We start from the raw sequence: 21,401 nt of genomic DNA on the forward strand, positions 1-21,401 counted from the left end.
ATCAAGGCAGGATATTGGTAACATCCAGGCTGTTATGACACTGGTCTACATCTTGATCTGACTACAGCCAGTAGAAACTGACTCTTCCACACTGGGTTGCTGGGAGCCTGCGTGGCCTAGAATTGTTTGAAGTGGGACACAGCGTTGGATATAGGGCATAAAACTGATGATCTCTGACCTTTAAACTCTTAGCTATACTGAATGCTGAAGCTCCTGACTTCTAAAAATATCTAAAATCTTTCTTGCTTATTCTGAGGTTAAAAACTGCTGGCTTGGGTGATTAATACCTGTAGCTTAACAGTGGGGGATTAAGTAAAGGATTAATTGGGACCTTTCTCACTTGCCTAGAAGCCTTGCCTCTTGCTTGCCAGGAGGGAAGGTTTGGAACAGTAAACTTCTATTGAACCAGAAGAAGTCGTACTCACAGAAGGAAACAAACAAACAAACAAACAAAAAACTTTTACACAAGCAAATACACAAAACACACATACATTCATGCACATATACTCATACCTTCATACACTCCTTTTGAGCCTAGCTATTTATCTCATATGTATATACTTATGTACACACACATTCATACTTACATATGCATTTGAAGGAAAAGCCCAAGCACCAATGCAGGAAGAACTCATTCTGGATGAAAAATGAGCTCCAGTCTGTACTGCATAGAGAAGGAAAAGGCTTCTACCCTTTTATTGTTAAAGGAATAAAACCCAAGTCTGTAAGAAAGAAAGCTTTGGCCTCTTTAATAAGACTAAGCCTGCTTTGCTATTAAGAAAAGACCTGTTCTATCCTATGGTAAGGAAAAGCCTGCCTGCTCTCTCTGCAGGCTTCTTTGTCTCTCTTTCTCTGCATCCGGTGTATTGCTCTCTTCTTCTGCCCTAGTCTAGTTTCATCATTCCTAGTTTTTTTACTTTTTTTTTTTTTAAGAGAATAGATCACATAGTTTTCCCAAGCATCCTTTTATTTTTCTTTTTTACAAAAGTTCACTCAAGCCGGGCGTGGTGGCGCACGCCTTTAATTCCAGCACTCGGGAGGCAGAGGCAGGCGGATTTCTGAGTTCGAGGCCAGCCTGGTCTACAGAGTGAGTTCCAGGACAGCCAGGGCTACACAGAGAAACCCTGTCTCAAAAAACCAAAACAAACAAACAAACAAACAAACAAACAACAACAACAACAACAACAAAAGTTCACTCAAAGTTCAAACAAAAATTCAAATCAGAAATTGAGATGTTTACATGTATTTCCATTAAGAGCAGTTATTTTGCTAGACATTTATTTTCTATCACTAGCTCCACAAGTTCATTGAGAGTTTAAAACTATAGTTTTCATGTCTAAGTATTGAAGTTTTGTATAGATAAACCCAGTTAGTTTTTTATCTTCTGTCCTTGCATTTACAATAAATCATTCGTTCCCTTTTATGACCTTTGGTTAGTTTGTTTTACACTCTAAAGAATATATTCTAAGTTGTAAATGCCTGCTTTCTATCTCAGAAGCAAAGTTAATTCTATTTGCAGTTTTCATATCAGAGAGGGCTTTAATAGTAGTCCTATTATAAAGGGCTTAATAATTATTAGTATAATTTTAGGAATTCTTATAGAATCATCATTAGGAATTAAGAAATCATCTGTTTGTGTAGCATCACTACAAAACAGTATATCTTCATTGATCTGCAGAAAATCTGCCCAATAGTCTGGGCTAATGCTCCGGATTTTATGTTAATTTAATTTAAGGACAGCAAAAGTATATCAATAGGAGGAATCAAATCCTGAAAATGCTATCCCCCCGGCCTTGCCTTCACAGTCTGTGGTGGAACCATCTCAGGATGATCACCTGCCAGCTTTTAGCCTTTCCTAGATAGCTTCTGACACTGGGAAGAGCTTCAAGGCCCACCCTCACAGTGACACACTTCTTACAAGGCCACACCTCTGAGCAGTACCGCTCCCTGTGGGCCAACCATATTCAAACCAGCACAAGCTGATCTCAATCCCCTCCAGTCTTGGGGTATAATTCTAAGTAGCCCAGTTATTTACTTTTTGTTTCACATATGGTGTGTGCATCCTAAAAGACATCATTTCCTCTTTAAAATACCTTAGGTCTGTCATTTCTACAGGGTGCCATCCTATTTTTTTCTTTATATAACCTTGTAGATTATCTCCATTAGCAGGCATATGCTTTATAACTACTGGGAATGCCCTTGGTGTTTTTGTGACCCAGGACTGACTATCCTCAAAAGGTGCCGTGGGTTTAACCCTATCTCCAAAAAAGAGCTGTCTCATCTGACCATCCTTCTTTTCCATTTCTTTGACTTCCCTCTGAAATAGTTTCTTTTCTTCTTTTTACCTCTCTGGTTCAATCACAGTGAATGAATCTATTTGTTCTCCTTTTTCTTGTGTTTGATGTTTTTCAGGTTTGTCTACCTCTACTCCCAGGTTCTCTAGGTGTACAACCAACTCTGTTACTTTTTCAGAAAGAGAGAAGAATGAACCCTTTTGTTTTCCCATCTCCTCCATTTTTTGATTCCCAGGCTTCTCCATTTCCTCCTGTATTTTCAGTTGCTCAGCCAGTCTTTCAACCTTTTTTTTTTTTCAACAAAATAGCTCAAAGGGAAGAAAAGGAGAAAAAAAGTTGCTACTGAATACCATGTAGGACATGTAACTAACTTCTCTTCCCATCCTGCTATCCCCCACCCATAGCCTCAGCTGGCTATCCTGTCCCCAGAAATTCAAGAGATAACCAACACTGAAGGTTATAAGATCAAGCAGTTCTAACAGCTAAGAATTCTTAAAGGTCCAGTTGACCAGCTACTGGGTATCCTTTAAAACATTAGGTATACAAGATAAATTACACTATTCAGGCATGCAGATACTGGAGAAGTCATTGAGAGTTCTATATCCTGAACTATAGGCAGCAGGATTAGCACTGGCTTGAAATTCTGAAACCTCAAATCCCACACCCAGTGACACACTTCCTCCAACAAGGGCACACCTCCAATAAAGTTACTCCCTATGAGTCTATGCAGGCCATTTTCATTCAAATCATCACAGAGTCCTTTGAGAAAATCTAATACCCCTGGAGAAATTAGGAATACAAGGCATAATAACAGCAATTTACATCAGATCTATAGCCAACATCAATGGAAAGAAACTCAAAGGCAATTCCACTAAACTCAGGAACAGTACAAGGTTGTCCATTCTATCCATATCTGCTCATGAAGATTTAGTTAGAACAGTAAGACAACTGAAGGGAGATCAAGAGGATACAAGTTGGAAAGCAAGTAGTCAAAGTATCATTATTTGCAGATGATATAATAGTGTATCTAGGTGACCCCAGAATTCCTCCAGGGCACTCCTACGGCTGGCAAATGCTTTCAGTGAAATGGCTGGATACAAGATTAACTGAAAACAACAACAACAGAAAAACCCAGTAGTTCCTCCTATATACAGATGACAGTCTAAGAAGGAATTTAGGGAATCAACACCTTTCACAATAGCCTCAAATAATATAAAATATCTTAGGGTAACTCTAAAACAGTGAAAGACTTGTATGATTAGGAACTTAACATCTTTGAAGAATGAAATTGAAAAAGGTATCAGAGATGGAAAGATCTCTTATACTCATGGATCAGTAGGACTAACATAGACAAAATTGCTACCCTACCAAAGCAGTCAACAGATTGAATACAATCTCCATCAAAATTTTAACACAATTTGTTACAGACCTTCTTGAAAGGACAATTTTCAACTTCATATAAAAAACAAAAACAAAATACCCAGATGTCTTAAGGTTTTATTGCTATGAAGAGACACTATGACCAGGACAACTCTTATAAAGGAAAACATTTAATGGGAGCTGGCTTACAGTTTCAGAGTTTTAGTCCATTATCATCATGACAGGAAGCCTGGCAATGTGCAGGCAATGTGCTGGAGGAGCTGAGTGTTCTACATCTTGATCTGTACTCAGCAGAAGGACACTGCCAGTAAGGCAGTAGATTGAGTATGGGAGACCTCAAAGCCCAACCTCACAATGACACACTTTCTCCAATAAGACCAGAACCTACTCTAACACAGATACCTCCTAATAGTGCCACAGCTCCCTGTGGTCAGACATTCAAACACATGAGTCTATGAGGGCCATACCTATTCAAACCACCACACCAAGATAGCTAAAACAATTCTGAACAATAAAAGAGCTGCTGGAGTTATCACTGTGTTTGCTTTCAAGCTGTATTATAGTGCTATTGTAATAAAGTCTGTATGATATTGACATAAAAACAGACATGTTGATTAATGGAACTGAAGACCCAAAATAAATTCAAACACATATGGACATCTGATTTTTTTTTTTTCATAAAGAAGCCAAGACTATACAATGGAAAATAGAAAGTATCTTCAATGAATGGTGCTGGTCAAACTGGCTATGTGTAAAAGAATGCAAATAGATCCATACCTACCACCCTACACAGAATTCAAGTCCAAGTGGATCAAAGACCTCAACGTAAAATCAGATACACTGAACCTGATAGAAGAGAAAGTGGGGAATAGCCTTGAACACATTAGCATAGTAGATGACTTTCTGAGCAAAACCCCATTAAGCATAAGCATAAAGATCAAAAATCAATAAATGGGGCCTTATGAAACTTGAAAAGCTAAAGAACTCAAGAAACAGGATATCAAAAACCAAAATAATCCTACTTAAAAAACAGGTTACAAAATTAAACAGAATTATCCATAGAGGAATTTCAAATGGCTGTGAAACAAAGAAATGTTGAACATTCTTAGCCATCAGGGAAATGCAAACTAAAACGACTTTGAGATTCCATCTTACACCTGTCAGAATGGCTAAGATCAGTAACATACCTCATGCTGGTGGGTACGTGGAATAAGGGGAGCCCATTGCTGGTGGGAGTGTAAACTAGTACAGCCACTATGGAAATCAGATGGAAATCAGTATGGTGGTTCCTCAAGATCTATCTCAAAATTCTACTATTTCCACTTAGACATATATATACAAAGAATACACTATTCTTAATGGAACTAGAAGAAATTCTGAGGGAGGTAACATAGACCCAGACAGAGAAATATGGTATATACTCACTTGTAAGCAGATACTAGCTATATATAAATAATGATCAAGCTACAGTTCATAGACCTAGAAGGTTAGGTTAAGAGAAGGGATCTAGGGGCTCTCCCTGGGAGGGAGAAATAAAATAGATTTTCACAGGCAGGTGGAGATGTAGTGAAGAGAAAGAGTGCAGGGAGAGACTGTTGGATTTGGGATGCATTTGGGAGATGGTGTGGAAACTTAGTGCAGTAGAAACTTCCTGGAATCTATGAAGGCGATCCTAATGATTACACCTAATAAAAGAGGATACTGAGTCTCAGATTTCCATCTCTTGAAACCAGGCAAGGTTGCCAGTGGCAGGCCTAGGTTTAAATTCAGTTGTTTTGTTGGCCAAGGGCGTCCTATGGAAGCCCCCAAACAACCTATGCTATATGCTAAGACAAATGATTACACTCTGCAGATTACAGCAGGGCCTCATTTCTGAGGACAGCACTCACAGAGAGAGGTCAAACTGGCACGTGTGTGGAGCTCTTATCCCTATGTTCTAGTCGCTTTGGGGTACGAAGTTGCATTCCAGGCTGCTGAAAGAAATGTGCACACCAACCCAGCCACAAAACCTTTGGCCTACAACCTGTCTTGCTTCAAAATACGTTAGGGCAATGTTGACACAGAACTTGTAGGAGTAACCAGCCGAAGTCTGATGTGACCTAAGGCTGCTCCATGAGAAGGAGCCTATACCCAACACTGCTGGGGAAACCAAGAACCAGAGACGAGATAGCCCAGAGACTTAGGGCAAAATCAAATGTTAAAATATTACTGGTCTTTAAAAAAAATCAATAAATGGTTTCTAATGATGCTATGCTGTACCCATATGTCACTGCTATTATCCAGTCATTATCAGAGAGGCTTTCTCCAGCAACAGCTAAGGCCAGATTCAGAGACCCACAGCCAGACATCATGTAGAGAGTCTAAATTTGATGTTTTCATCAAATTCTTTTCCTTAGAGCTCAGAAAATTCCACAGGAGAGGAGGCAAAAAGATTGTTAAGAATCACAGGACACCAGAAGAACAAGGCCCTCTGCTGAATAAACTAAGCAAGACACATATGTGCTCACAGAGACTGAAGCAGCAAGCACAAGGCTGTGCATATATTATAGTTATTAGCTTAGTATTTCTGTGCCTGCTTGTTGGGACTCTTTCCCTTCTGTTGGTTTGTCATGTCCAATGTCAATATGGAAGTTTTGCTTTCATCTTATTGTATTTTGTTTGGTCTTGTTTGGTTATCTCTTTGAAATCTGTTCTTTTCTAATGAGAGACAGAAAGGGAGTGGATTGGACGGTGGGGTGTAGTACCAACAATTTAAGCTTAACCCCTGCTAGCTTACAAATAAATGAGACACAGACTATGGTTATTTTATTTGGCTTTGGCAATTACTGAGGGGGTAACCCCTAGTCTATTCTTGTAAATGCTGGCCTGGCTCCCTCCCTAGCGGTGTACTCCAGATTCTTGCTATTTCTCCTGGCCGTGTGCTCATAGTCCATCTTCATGCTCTCTTCATGGTGGCTTCCTCTCTTCTCCTATTCTTCCTCTTCCTATTCTCTTCTCTCTCCCCTCCCCCAGCTCCAAATGCATCCACCTCTAATCTCTGTAATCAGTTTTACTTAACCAGAAGTTTTAAATCAAGGAACAAGGTTTGCATAACAAAAGCTTATAAACCTGAGAATTCACTCATAGGCCTAGACCTTTCCTTCTGGTATAGAATTTAGCATTACAATACATAAAACAAAAGACCAAAACTCAACAGAGGGGAGCTGGGGAGAAACTGAGAGGAGTATGGGGGTGGAGGGGAAGGACTATAATTAGGATATATTGTATGAGAAAATCCATTTTCAATAAAACTAAATAAAAGAATATGGGCATCTTATCAGTGGCCACACTACTGAAAAAAAAATCTTTCTTCCTCCCCTAGCAACTATTAACTGCTTCAGGAAGATCTTTTACTTTTTTAATCATTTTAATTCTAATCAATTGAAATTCTCTGGGTACTAGGAGGTAAAAACTGGTCCAGAGGTTTTAATTCTTGTCAGATAAAATCTACATGCTACTTTAGCTGCTTCACCAACTATGTGAAAGTGAACATCTTTAATGATTCAAATGTTTTGAACCCCTGAGCAGTATGTGCCTAGTTGTTGACTTAGTGTATATAACAGAGTTCCCGGACCTGTATTGAACCTCTAGAGGGAATTTTGAGGTTATGATTCTAAGAAATTGAAGACCATTTCCAAATAGTGACTTCAGGAAAATCTCAGGGATAGAGTTAGGTATAAGGGAAAAGTTGCTCAGATTTCTGCTTGCTGTAGTCTTTTTAGATATGGATTTTTCTATGGTGAAATATCTCTTTCCTATTTTCACTTGCTTTATTTAGGAAAGAAAAATGCCACATGGCGTCATTTGCACATGTTATTCTTTCTCTCCTAGTGTCCAATAACTTTGGGTTTAATTATCATAAGAAGAAAGAATTTTTGCTAGGTAATAAGGAAATCCAGGCCCCAGGCCCTAGTCTTCCAAAACAGCAGCGTACAAATATTCACTCAGAATGTAACAATGAATGAATGAATGAATGAATGAATGAATGAATGAAAACTTGCAAGAGAGATTGCTTCTTATTTAGTCTTTATAATGCAGTTAACACAGAGCATGTTCCCAGTACATATGCTATTTCAATTTCCCTGTTATTTTTTATTTCTCCCAAAGTGGTATTTATTATTTCCAATAAATAGCATCAATAAATAATTACTTTCTTTTCTTCCTAGGGTCTCCTAACTATGAAAACTTTATCCTTACCAAGTATACTGGTTTCATAACAGATAGCAGTCCCCTCTTTGGACTTGACTGTGAAGTGGTAGGTAATGCTTTTGATCTTTTAGAGCATGTCCCAAACAATAGTGTAAGATGATTTCTTGAGTTCAGTGCAGCAGTGAAGCCGTGCCTTTCAGTTCCAGCTTTTGGATTAAGCATCTGAAAGTAGGCCTCTTTAAAGAAAACTTGGCTCTGTATTCCAAATGAAAATTTGGTTGTAAGTTTTCTAAGTAGTTTCTGTGTTTAGTAAAAAATTTTTCATTACCAGAAAAGTGATTTTTTTGAACAAATACTCTATACTGTGACTGCCACAAGGACTCTGCCTTAATTACCATTGACTTAGATTTTGCACATTGAAGATTAGAAATGGAACTTCCCTGCTAATTTAGTAACTCTCCCAAAAACAAGTGTATCCTTTTCCTGTAGTGCTGGCAAATACAGTCCTTGTTAGTCTGTATTCTGATGCTCCCTGTTATAGCTGTCACTTTGAGTTTCCGTAATCCCTCTTTGCCTCAGTTTATCCCCCTATAAAGTAGGTAATAGTTAAGGCTATGCTATAAATTTAGAGAGTGACTAGTAAAAGTGGTGGTTCTTAGCCATAATGGTGGGTAATACATAGTTTATAGATGATAGGAATGCTGTGATTGATACTGTTATCTCCATTTAAAAAAAAAAAAAAACTAAAACAGGATCTCAGGTTGACTTTGAACTTTGATCTTGCCTTAGCTCCCTGGCCATTCATCATCATCATCTTCTTCCTCTTCTTCTTCTTCTTCTTCTTCAAAAAAAAAAAAATACAATTCCAGAGCAATTGTATTACATTGCTTTCATTAGACATAGTGTTCAGCAAATACCCTAAGCTTCAATTTCATTCACACTGGATCCTGTAGTTGCTGGCAGGAATCCATGTGGCTGAGGGTAGGTGGTAGCTGGTACAGTGACTATTATAGGGGGAAGCAATGACTTTTGCAGTTCCGCAGCCTGAATGTATTTTGTCTTTTAGTGCCTTACATCCATGGGGAAAGAACTAACACGCATCTCACTGGTTACTGAAGGAGGCTACTGTCTTATAGATGAACTTGTCAAGCCTGATCTCAAGATTCTGGATTACCTTACCAGGTATTCGTTACTTCCCCTGACTGGTTCTTCCTGTAGCTAGCATTCTAGAGCAGAGTATGCCTTAGCACGAATTGCCCACAGCTTCTGCTTCTTGAGTTGTTTTTTTTTTTTTTCTTTCTTTTTCGAGACAGGGTTTCTCTGTGTAGCCCTGGCTGTTCTGGAACTCACTCTGTAGACCAGGCTGGCCTCGAACTCAGAAATCCACCTGTCTCTGCCTCCCAAGTGCTGGGATTAAAGGCGTGTGCCACCACGCCCAGCTGCTTCTTGAGTTTTGTCTCTTATTTTCAAATAAATGGCTGCTGAAGTTGTACTGTCAATGTATAATACTTTTAACCTCGTTCTTCACTTTTACTCTGATAAGTCAGCAGAATATTATCTGCGTTATCTTAGAGTCTTGAAGTTGTATTTGTTTCTTAACAACTGCCACATAGCTGGAGGAGAGGTTTTGTGTTCTGACAACATCTTGTTTGAGTATCTGCATACAGTCATTTGTCAGTCAAATGATCTTAATGCTTAATCTATCTTGACTCCCCAAATAAACATTTTTATGACAAAAATTTGAAGCGCTGAATTTTAGTCTGCACCCTACCCCGCCACTTCTTAAGACAGGGTCTCACTATGTGGCACTTGCTATCCAGACCAAACAGCCCTCTAATACACAGAGGTCCACCTGCTTCTACCACCCAAGTGCTAGGGTTAAATCTTGTACCACCACTCCTGGCCAATTTTAGTCTTTTAATTTTTATTTTTTCAAAGATTAGCATAAAACTTCAGAAGTACACAGTGACTGGACAAAGGGAAGAACAGTAAAACATGTCCATTTTTGTTCACTGAAGTTGTACCCAGGCATTAGGCATAGACTGACCTAATGCCAATGATAAAGGCTGTTCTAATAGCAGACCCGATCGTTGAATTGTTTTTCTAGAAAGTAGTCATTTGCAGCAAAAAGATATGTGAAAGCAGGTTTGTCATAGTATTATTAAAAAGATGAAAATATAAATGTCTTTTGAAAAGACAATGCAAATATCAATTAGAGGATTAGTTTTTTTAAGCTGCAAAATAGAATACTCTTACCATTTAAAGAGATAGGCTACAATTAATTCATTTATTGACATACAGATATAATCACAAAGTAGTACATATGAAATATATCTATAAATGCATACATACCAAAAATGTGGAAGGAGCTGAGCAGTGGTGGCACACACCTTTAATCCCAGCATTCGAGAGGCAGGTAGATCTTGGTGAGTTCAAAGCCAGCACAGTCTACAGAGTGAGGTCCAGGACAGCCAAGGTTTCAGAGAAACCCAGTCTTAAAAGAAAAAAAAGAGTGGATATTTACTAAAATGTAAAAAAATTATAATCTTTGGATTATAAAGCTATAGCTATTTTTATTGTTTTTTGTTCATTTTTGAGATTATATATTTTTAAAATTTATTTATTTTGTGTATATGAGTGCTCTATCTGTATATACACCTACATGCCAGAAGAAAACATCAGATAGCATTATAGATGGTTGGGAGCTGCCATGTGCTTGCTGGGAATTGAACTCAAGAACCTCTGCAAGAACAGCCAGTGCTCTCAACTGATGAGCCATCTCTCCAGCCCTTGAAGTTAGATTTTAGTTCTACCATTTCTCCCTTCCCTTTTTTCCTTCCAAACTCTCCTATGTACCTCTCTGCTCTTCTTCTAATTCTTGTTTTCTTTGTTTATCAATTGTTATTGCATGCATATATCTATTTGGATATACATAAAAATTCCCAAATGTAAGTTACTTGTATATATGTTTTCAAACCTCTGTTTGGCATTAGACATTCAATTCCTATGCTCTTCCCTGAAGAAGGCCATCTTTCCCACTCCCACCTTTACTCACTTGCCTGTAGTCTTTTGCACAGGATTGAGGCCTCCTGATCTCCCATCCCCCGAGCCCTCTGCAGTTTTGCATGTTCATTGGTGTGTCTTTGTTAAACTTACATTCGGGCAGTTATGTAGGTGTTGCTTCTGACATCACTCAGAGACAATCTCACATCAGAGTCCCTGATCAGCTCTTACAATCTTTCCATTCTTTCTTTCACAGTGTTCTCAGAGCTGTAGGTATGGGAGTATATTGCAGATGTATCCACTGGGACTAGGTTCACACCTCTGCGTTTATTTGATTGGTTGTAGTTTTCTGCAGTGGTATCTGTGTTTCAGAGAGACTTTTCCTTGATTGGGGTGAAAACTATACTTATCTGTAGATACAAAAACAAACGTTTATAGATTGTTGTTAGAGATTATGCTGGTTAGGTATTAGTGGTTGTAGATTCTCCTCCAATAGCCAATGAGATCACTAACACTGATTAGTTAGCTAGGATTCTTGTACCAGGAATGATATCCCTCTTGTTGAATGGGCCTTAAGTCCAATTAGAGAGCTGTTGATGACTGCCAAGATATATGGGCCACCACTGCAGCCATAGGGTTATCCTGACATGCTGGTCATGTGGTTCATAAGCATCATAGATACTGGTTGTCTCTCTCCTTTGGAAGTTTTCATAGTACCTCCTGGTACCGTGAAAGCTAGTCCTCGAGGAGAGGGCATTCAGATCAGTTTCAGCTCAGGGGGTTCCTGGGCCCTGTTTCTGAAGTGCATGTGTCTTCAGCTATAGGGACTTAACTTCTATCTCAGTGGGTAACCTAGGGTAATAGCAACAGGCTGCATGTTAGTTATATGAGTCTCTTTGACAGCCTTGGCTAACAACTCAAAATAGTGCTTCTCATGTCTGGCATTAGGGTTTTTATAGGTGGTCTGTGGCTCTTGGAGAGGGCACCTTCAGATTAGATGAGAAAAGTTGTATTTATACATTAAATTGCATGCATTATAAGTTTGTCTATGTAAATAGTTAATAGGATGATTCCTTTTCAGCCATCCATATTGTTACTTTACCTACTTCTCACCTTCTGTATTTATTTCCTTTCCTCTCTCTAAGGAGCCTCCACACACCTTTTATTACCCTGATCAGATTACTTGAACCCTGATATTCTACTCTATTGTTCTCCAACCCTGCTGTCCTAGCAATGGCCTGTTTTACTTTCCTTGTTTCTCTGGTTAATATAGGCTATGTATTCACATCTGAAGATTTGGAGCTAGGAGCTTCCAATACAAGAGAAGAGGTCACATTTGTGTTTCTGGGTCTGGAATACCTCATTCATTATCATCTTTTCTAGTTCATCCACTTATCTGTAGAGCTCATGATTTTATTTTATTTTATTTTATTTTATTTTATTTTATTTCTTACAGCTGAATAGTATTCTGTATTTGCTGGGAGGCTTCCTGCTGAATAAGCTCACCCCTTCTAGTTCTTTCTGAAATCTGGCTGTCTAGTTCAACTCAGGTTTTCTGGCCCAAACTCCTCTATAAGCTGAATGAGTCAAACTGGCTTCTCTAAGCTTCTAACTGGATTGCTCTTCTTGGCCTCCAGCTAATTCTTCAATCTGTTTTAATCTTCTGGTTTATTTTCATTCTCTGGCTCATTCTGTCTCCAGCTGCGTCCTTTCTCTTTAAAATTGTCCCAGTAAAACTGCCTCCTCTCTCTTTGTTCTGTTCTCTTTAAGTTGCCTCTTTTTTCTGTCTTCTCTTTTTTTTTATTAGATATTTTCTCTATTTACATTTCAAATGTTATCCCCTTTCCTAGTTTCCCCTCTGAAAATCCCCTATTCCCTCCCCTAACCCCCTGCTCCCCAACCCACCCACTCCCATTCCCAGTCCTGGCATTCCCCTATACTGGGGCATAGAGCCTTTACAGGACCTAGGGCCTCTCCTCCCATTGATGACCAACTAGGCCATCCTCTGCTACAAATACAGCTAGAATCACAAGTCCCACCATGTGTTTTCTTTGATTGGTGGTTTAATTCCAAGGAGCTCTTTACCAGTTTGATTATTTGTTTTGACTCTGCAGAAACTTTTAGGTTTTATGAAGCCCTACTTCTCAATTTTGACATACATTTGTCTTGGGCAAATGAAAGGACCTATTTAGTAAGTTCTTTTTGACACCTACATCATGTCCATGTTTTTCCTCTGTTTAATGATTGATTTTTTTTGTTAACTTCCTCTGCTTATCTAGATCTTCAATTTTTTCTATAATAGGTATTACTAAGTGTAGTTTTTCAAAGAGTTTTCTTGGAGAAAAGTTGATATTTTAGTTTGTCTATTTCTCTCTCTTTATTAAAAGTTTTACAGGAATCACGAAGGAGATTCTTAACCCAGTGACAACAAAACTCAAAGATGTACAGAAGCTGTTAAGAGAACTGCTTCCTCCTGATGCTGTGTTAGTGGGCCATTGCCTAGACTTGGATCTCAGAGTATTAAAAGTGTGTATCTACTTTAAGATTTTATTCTGTAGTATGAAAACGTGTTCCATTCAACTGAGATGTAAAGACCTGAGCTCTTTACTCCTATTTGTGTTCCCTGTTTATTCCATTAGTATAAGATACAATTCATTCATTCTCTTTCCTCCTCAGATGATACATCCATATGTTATTGATACCTCATTGCTTTATGCTGGAAAACAAGGCAGAAGATTTAAGCTAACATTCTTAGCCAGAGTTATTTTGGGGTAGGTTTATGCACGTTATAATGTTGTCCTGATAGATTACACATAAGTTAATATATATTATTATCCAATTGAGTCTTTGTTGTCTCTCTTAATTTATAAACATTACTTCCTCCAAAATGAAGGAATTAGGGGAATATAGTTGGCTCTCATAATGTGAGCATGTAATCCCAATTACCTTGAAGGCTAGATCAAAAGATTGCCAAGTTCAAGAATTTCCAGGTCTATAGAATGAGTTCAAGGTCAGCTCAAGGAACTTAGTGAGACCCTGTCTAAAACGTAAAGATTTAAAACAAATGGTATTTAGGTGGCAACATGACTCACTGGATAAAGGCATTTGCTGCCAAGCCTCGTGCGTTCTATTCATGGGAGAACTGACTCCCATAAGTTGTCTTCTTCCTATACCACAACCAAACACACATTGTACACACCCACGCATATAAACAAACAAATATAATTAATTTTTAAAAATGTATTTATTTATCTTTTGTGTACATTGCTGTTTTATCTGCTTGTATATCTGTGTGAGGGCATTGGGGCTCCTGGAATTGGAGTTACAGACGATTGTGAGCCACCATGTTGGTGCTGGGAATTAATCCTGTGTCATCTGGAAGAGCAGTCAGTGCTCTTAACCACTGAACCATCTTTCCAGCTCCTTGAAAGCATCTTAAAGGAGGTTAGAGGTAGAACATTTGCCTATCATGTGTAAGGCCTTAGGTTCAGTTCCCAGTATTGTAGAGTTACAAAATATAACATAATTATTGAGTATATCTTATAGTTTTGAAGCATATAAGTACATGTTCATTACAAGGTGATTCAAAATGAAAAGAAGAAAAATTGTAGAGGACTGGTTACATTACACTTATTTGTGTTACTGTTCAAAGGACTGAGATAGATCTGTATATGCTAATGTGGAAAGCCCTAAAATATTACTTAGAATAGAGTTGCTGAGTAGGATATATAGATATTGATAATGATATATATTGATATAATAAAATAGATGTAGTAGGTATATTATCAAAAATATATCCATAGTTAAGATTTTTTATAAATAACCAAAGAGATACTTAAATGTATAGATACTTGCACCTGAAATAATAAACTTCTAGAAGGAAACCTTAACTGTTGATACATCTTAGAATGGCTGGGGAGCAGGCTAGAGACTTCATTGGCTAATCTTTGATTCATGTAGTCCACTTCCTGTGATCAAAGCCATTCCCGGTTGTTCTAGATGTCTAGTACCTCTGTTAAGGACTAGCATTTGAGCAGAAAATGGGCACCTTGATTATTGTGATGCAGATCTGATTGATATAATGGTGAGACTTTACATACTGTGTTTAAAAGAAATAACCATATGAAAATATCCCCAGATACATCGATTTGTATCCTCACTTTCTAGGAAGGATATTCAGTGTCCTAACAAGCTTGGCCGGGATGGCATAGAAGATGCTAGAGCAGCTCTTGAGCTGCTTCAGTATTTTCTTAAGTACGGGCCAAAGAAGGTTAGTATCTTTGACCAGTACCTTTGGCTTGCTTAATATTACAAAACTGATAGATCGTTATTTCTTTGCAGAATTAGTGATGTGATTAAGGTTGCTGTCTTAGGGCTTTACTGTATGAGCAGACACCATGACCAAGGCAACTCTTGTAAGGACAATGTTTAACTGGGGCTGGCTTACAGATTCAAAGGTTCAGTCCATTATCATCAATTTGGGAGCATGGCAGCATGCAGGTAGGCATGATGCAGGAGGAGCTGAGAGTTCCACCTATTCGTCTGAAGGCCACTAGGAGAAGACTGACTTCTAGGCAGCTAGGATGAAGGTCTTAAAGCCCATGCCCACAGGGACACACTTCCTTCAACAGGGCCACACCTTCATACAGTGCCACTCCTTGGGCCAAGCATATTCATAGCACCACAGTTAGAATTAAGACCCACATCACTAAAATAATATACTAAGTATATACAGACTGAATGCACTGCTGCTGTTCTCCCCATAGTCTGTGCAGCTTGGAGTCTGTTGTTCTGATCCAGATGCTGCTCCTTGTTCCAAGCTCTGCCCTATGCTCTTCCTAATGTCCTGATGGGCAGTAGCAGTGGTAGAATGACAAGTGTGCTGGAGTTTTTGAGTTTTGGGTCCCTTACCCCTCTAGAGCTCTCTGAGGGTTGCTGAGGCACTGACCAATGCTGATGGGTTCAGGAAAACTGACTTTGGTCTTTGCCAGCTCTCTCCTGTTTTCCAGTACTCTGATCACTTGCTTCTAGAGCCAGTTATCCACAACTTGCCTACCAGTCATGGTGAAACTGCCTCTGCCTCCCAATGTGCCGGCTCCTGTTGGAGCACCTGACTGAACCACACCTCCTTCATTCTTTAAGAATGGCTGTGATTTTTTAGCAGATGTTACTAGTACACATGTATAAATAAATCACAGAGCAACTCAGTAGTGGTTCTTCTGGAAATGGTGGGGCACGGGGAGACTCTAAATAGTTTGGTGGTTGGTAAGTCTTGTCGTTTAGATTTATTTTATGTGTATGAATGTTTTTGCCTGCATGGATATCTGTGTACCATGTGCATGCCTGGTGGTGACTATGTGGGCCAGAAGAGGACATGAGATCCCCTGGAATTAGAGTTAGAGATGGTCATGAGCCACTATGTGGATGCTAGGAAGTGAACCTAGGTTCTCTGTAAGAGCAATAAGTGCTATTAATCACTGAGCCATCTGTTGAACCCCCAAGTAGGTTATTTTAAAAAAATATCTCACTTTCCAAGTAGACCTCTCTCCTTATGAATAAATATCAGACTTTTAGCAGTTTTGTATTAAAGTACTGACTTTTGATGTTGTAAAAGTTGTTTTTCATTTCTAAAAAGTTACATGTTTTTAGAGAAATATGTTTTTAGGGACTGAGTAAGGAATGATGAATAGCCAAAACTGCCTTCACTTGAAAAGTGAAACTCAGCCTTTCTTGGCTCTTTAAACTGTTAGTAGCTGGTGACAGATTGCTAAGCAGCCATTAACCATCTGATACTATTGAAGCCAGCGTGTACTTAAGGCAGTGGCATAGCCACAGTTCTAAAGAAGCAGAGAATATCACTTAAGTGGATTTTATTTTCACCTCAAGTGCTGTACAAAAACTTAAAATGATTCTTAATGCTTTACTTTCTTATAGATTGCAGAGTTCAATCTGGAGGCACTAGCAGCCAATCAGGAGCAAGGAGACAAGGAAGAAGCTGCACATATGAGGTGGTATCATCCATTTAAACCAAGAGCAAAGGGAATGAAGGATGGACTTTCTCGTTTTCTGAATGTGATCAGTGTCTAAAATGATATTTTTCATTTAAAAAACACAGAAATAATTGAACTAAGTATTATTAGAAGATATTATAGAGCCTTTAATCACAGCACTCAGGAAGCAGAGGCACACATATCTCTCTGTGAGTCCAAGGGCGGCCTGATTTATATAGAGAATTCTAGGACAGCCGAGCTATGCTGAGAAACTTGGTCTTAGGGGTGGGGGGAGCAAATGAAGACAATGTTAGATTTGTTGGTATTTTTAACTTAGAAGACTTAGCCTGTAGCTTTTGATGCATTGTCCAGATTGGAGAAATACATACATGCTCAGAAAGGGTGTGATTTCAAAGAAAAATAAATGTGTCAAATCCTTAGACTGTTGCTTAAACCTTGATAGAAAGCTTTAGGTACATTCCTAAGAGGAAGGGAAATTAGAGTAACATCTTGTAATTAGACTCTCTGCAGTGATGAAAATATGCTAGATAGTGTAGCCACTAGTCACATGTGACTAATGCAGTTGATAAACTGAGCTTTGAACTTAAATTTATATAGCTAAATATTGCCAGTGACTATAATATTGAACAGAATTATAGGCTCAAAAGTTAACTATCAAGTCATAATCTAAAAAATGACTATTCTTACTTTAATCTCCTTTACTTCTTTACAGTGTTTTAAAATGCCTGGAGTCAATGGGTCAGAAACTCCTTTTCTTGACCCAGGATATAAATGAGCTTTCTTCTTATAGAAATTGTCAAACTATTAAATGCTCTTCAAATAAAAAGGTGAATGACCTATTTTACCTTTGTAGTATGTATTCACAACAGAGGAGGATGCAGCACTTTGTACAATCCATGGAAGTGCCAAGAATTTTGCACCAGTAACCCTGGCTAAAATGAGCAAGTCTGACTTCTGTTTCAAATCTGTCATGGAGCACTGTTAAGTCAGTCACCTCATAGCAGCAGACCTGCCAGCTGTCAGCATCTGCTTCAGAGATCAGCAGGCTTGGCCTTGCACACCACTTAGACTTGTGTTTCCAGTATATGGAGATGTTTGTTTTGGAGCCTCGCTGTGTCTTTTTATATTTTATCTGTTGTTGTTCTGTATATAATATGCACATGAGCATTCAATTGTCTTCCCTACTCACCCAGCCCTGGGATTTGTAGTGTCTTGACATTTCTGGCTTTTATGTGTGGCCAAACCAGGTCCTTGTGGTTGCTCAGCAAGATGCTGACCCTCCCTGAAATGTTATTTTACTTTTTTGATCATTTATTATCTATAATACTTTTCTTTTTCTTCTATTTTTTGGGGGAGGGGTGGTATATGTGTTGGTATTTTACCTGCATGTATGACTGTGCACCTCTGCCTGGTGCCTCTGGAGCCCAGAAGAAGGTATCATATCTTGAGAGACTGGAATCACAGTCTTAGACTCCCATATGGGTGCTGGGAATTGAACCTAGGGCCTCTGAAGAAACAGCCAGTGTTATTAACAACTAAGCCACCATTTTATCCCCATAATTGTTTTTGTTAACTTAAAGTTCTTTTTGAGAATTTCATCTCTGAATACTGTATTTCTATCCATATATATATTGTGTGTGTGTATCCATGTGTCATGCACGTGTGTATGTGTGTGTATCTCTTTTCTACTTAGTGTTGCTGATATGTATTTAGGGCTTGACTTAGGATTGGAACCTATCAGGGAGCTGTCCCTGGAGAAGACTGACTGCTTCTCCCAGATTCCCTCATCCAGGTTGGCATGTCAGCTGGTGTCAATATGCAGTACTGTTGAGGCAATCTTTTTGTGGAGAATTCACAGGTTTATCTTTTGGATTGTGCTTGGATCCTGGTCTTTGGCTCTTGCAGTTTTTCTGCAGTGTTCCGTAAGCCTTGGGTATAAGGCTATGATGTAGATGTATGAACTGGGGCTGAGACCCCACAGGCAGTTGTTCTCTGCATTCTGACCAGTTGTGGACTTCTGTAATAGCCTCCACCTGCTACAGAAAGAATCTTCATTATGAGGGGTGAAGCCTGCACTTACCTGTGCTAGGAGAGTGAGTATTTACTATGCATGTAGACAGGTGGCAGTAGTAGGTTCTTCTCTTGGATTCATGACCTCACTAGCCATGGACAATTGACTAGGTTTGTAGTGCCAAATATGAGTTCTCTCCCATTGAATAGGCTTCAAGGCCAGTAAAACATCTTTAATCCTAAGATTAAAATGCCACTATTAGACCAATAGGAATAGCATACTATCTGTAAAGCCTAGAAACCATGGTAGTAGTGAACCTAGAAAATGATAGTTCTAAGTTGTGTATTTTAGTAGTTGCATTTGGATTTGTAGTATACTGGCTTTGATAGTTCTGTATTGCAATTTACCTTTATATAATAGCACACCTTTTCATTCCTGTATAAGAACTCTATACCACATACTTTCATTCCTTTCTTTCTGTCCTTATTGCTATGGTTGTCATCATAGCTTACTCCTGTAGAACCTACTCTATATTGTCACTACTTTTGCTTTGGTTGTGGGTTATTTAAAAAGATTTGAGGGGCTGGAACAATGGTCAGTGTATCAGCAGACTGCCTGCCTTTACAGAGAACCCTGGCTCAGTTCCTAGCACCAACATAGCAGCTCATAACCACCTGTACCTCCAGTCCTAGGGGATCGATCTCATGCCCTCTCCTGCCCTCCACCAGCACCAGGAACATATTGTGGCACACATAGCTATATGCAGATAAGCACTCATACACACACAAAAAAATAGATTTTAGTAAAAAGATATAATATGTCTATTTCCTGTGTGTTTCTCACATCTAATAGTATTATTCCTTCATATAAATTCAATTTTTAATCTGGACAGTACAGAGCCTATAGGTACTAAATTCTTAACAGCTTTTATGTATGTAACAGTCATTTTTTCAAAACTTTGATGTTTGGAACATCTTTTGGGTGGCATTTGTTTTCTTTGTAGTACTTTAAAGATCTTGCTACGTGTCTTTCATCTTCCATCAGATTTCTTACTTTACTCTCCTAGTTTACTTTCTGTTGTTATGATAAATAATCATGGCCCAAAACAACTTAGGGAGCAAAGGATTTATTTGACCTCTACATCATAATCTATCATTGAGGTAAATCAGGGAACCTGGAGGCAGGAACTAAGCAGAGTCCATGGAGGAGCGCTGCTTACTGGTTTGCTCCTTATGGCTTCCTTCTTTATACAACTTAGGACCACTGCCAAAGAATGGCAGTGCTCTGCCAGGGGTGGGGGAGCAGGGAGGGATAGACTCTTCCAGCAGCAGTCACCAATCAGGAAAGTGTTCCACAGCTCTGCCCACAGATCAGTTTAAAGAGGCAATTCTTCTCAACTGTAAATGTAATTCTGGGGTTTTATCTACTTTCCCCTCGTTCCCAAATACATGACATGGAGACCTTATATTTATTAACAAGCTGCAAGTTGGGCAGATAATCATCTATTTTAACTGGACCGTGCTGGCCTGGACTACTTCCCAGCCTGTTCCCTTAATATCAACCTCAGGCCTCCACATCAACATGCACGCATGTGCACCATAACAAGCAAAAATGTCTACACACACACACATATGCAAGAGAGAAGGAGGGAGGGAGGTAACCAGTTCTGGTTTTATGGTCTGCTTCATACAGCATCTCCTACACTTCAAGGTTTCATCTCCTGCACTTCGAGATTTGTGTTTTCTGGAAGTCTAACTGCCTTTTTATAACTATCCCAAATTCTCTTGGCAGTTTGATGCTGCTCATAATTTTTCATACCTCATGGCATCTTCCTGTGAACTACATCTCCAATATGATATAGTAATCATTTTTTTAAAAATAATTTCTAAACAAGTCCTTTAGTCCTGTCAGGTCTCCAAGTCCAGTGAGAAGAAACCACTTTCTCCGGCAGTGCCTGGGTTCTCCAGAATGTGAGGCAGAGGCCACTTTGTCTACATTCTAAGAGAGAATCTCTGGAGTGGAAAGTGGCCTCCCCGTTCTGTTGGTTCAGAGAAACAGAGGCTGGGAGAGAGAGAGAGAGAGAGAGGTGAGAAGATAAAATACTGCAGCGTCGTTTCGCATTCACTAGCATGCCTTCTCTTCCTAGTGCAGAAGTTACAGGTATACACCCCACTACTCTGTTTATAATACTTGGGGTTTAGGGGGGCTTGTTTGTTTGAGACTAATTTTATGGTGTTAGGGAGAAGAGATGAATTTATAATATTATGAAAGATTAGCATATGGTCTCTCTTTCTCTCTCTGTGAGAGCTTTAATTTACCTTTTTATTTTTATCTCTGCTGCATCCTTTTTTCTATATACTTCATGCTGCTTTCTGGCTGCCCAGCTTGTAGGCAGTTGTTATGAAATATCAACATTGTGACATTATTTGCATTTACTAGGACTTTTTCTCTCTAGGGGTGTTTTTGTTTGTACTTCACCTAATTCTTTCAGGTCATTGATTTTCCTCCTCCCTA

At 38.9% G+C, this 21,401-nt stretch overlaps 1 protein-coding gene across 33 annotated transcripts in view; it reads left to right on the forward strand.

The window, feature by feature from the left end:
* The window catches only part of Rexo5 (RNA exonuclease 5), an 86,327-nt gene that overhangs the window by 16,387 nt on the left and 48,539 nt on the right, over window positions 1-21,401 (forward strand). For 25 of the 33 annotated variants that reach the window (XR_869733.3, XR_378253.4, XR_378258.4 and 22 more), the window contains 7 exons: window positions 7,880-7,968; window positions 8,929-9,044; window positions 13,253-13,391; window positions 13,542-13,636; window positions 15,033-15,135; window positions 16,800-16,873; window positions 17,589-17,703. Coding sequence is in view for 26 of the 33 variants with exons in the window: in XM_030242755.1 (XP_030098615.1) it covers window positions 7,880-7,968; window positions 8,929-9,044; window positions 13,253-13,391; window positions 13,542-13,636; window positions 15,033-15,135; window positions 16,800-16,873; window positions 17,589-17,703 (731 nt within the window). In the remaining 7 variants the exon portion in view is untranslated. Of the gene's footprint in view, window positions 1-7,879; window positions 7,969-8,928; window positions 9,045-13,252; window positions 13,392-13,541; window positions 13,637-15,032; window positions 15,136-16,799; window positions 16,874-17,588; window positions 17,704-20,789; window positions 21,048-21,401 lie in introns of those variants that run through there. The other 8 variants (XR_003946508.1, XM_006508001.4, XM_030242747.1 and 5 more) reach the window with 6 other exon arrangements.

The sequence above is a fragment of the Mus musculus genome, chromosome 7 (genome assembly GCF_000001635.26).
Source record: "Mus musculus strain C57BL/6J chromosome 7, GRCm38.p6 C57BL/6J".
In the NCBI taxonomy this organism is placed as follows: domain Eukaryota; kingdom Metazoa; phylum Chordata; class Mammalia; order Rodentia; family Muridae; genus Mus; species Mus musculus.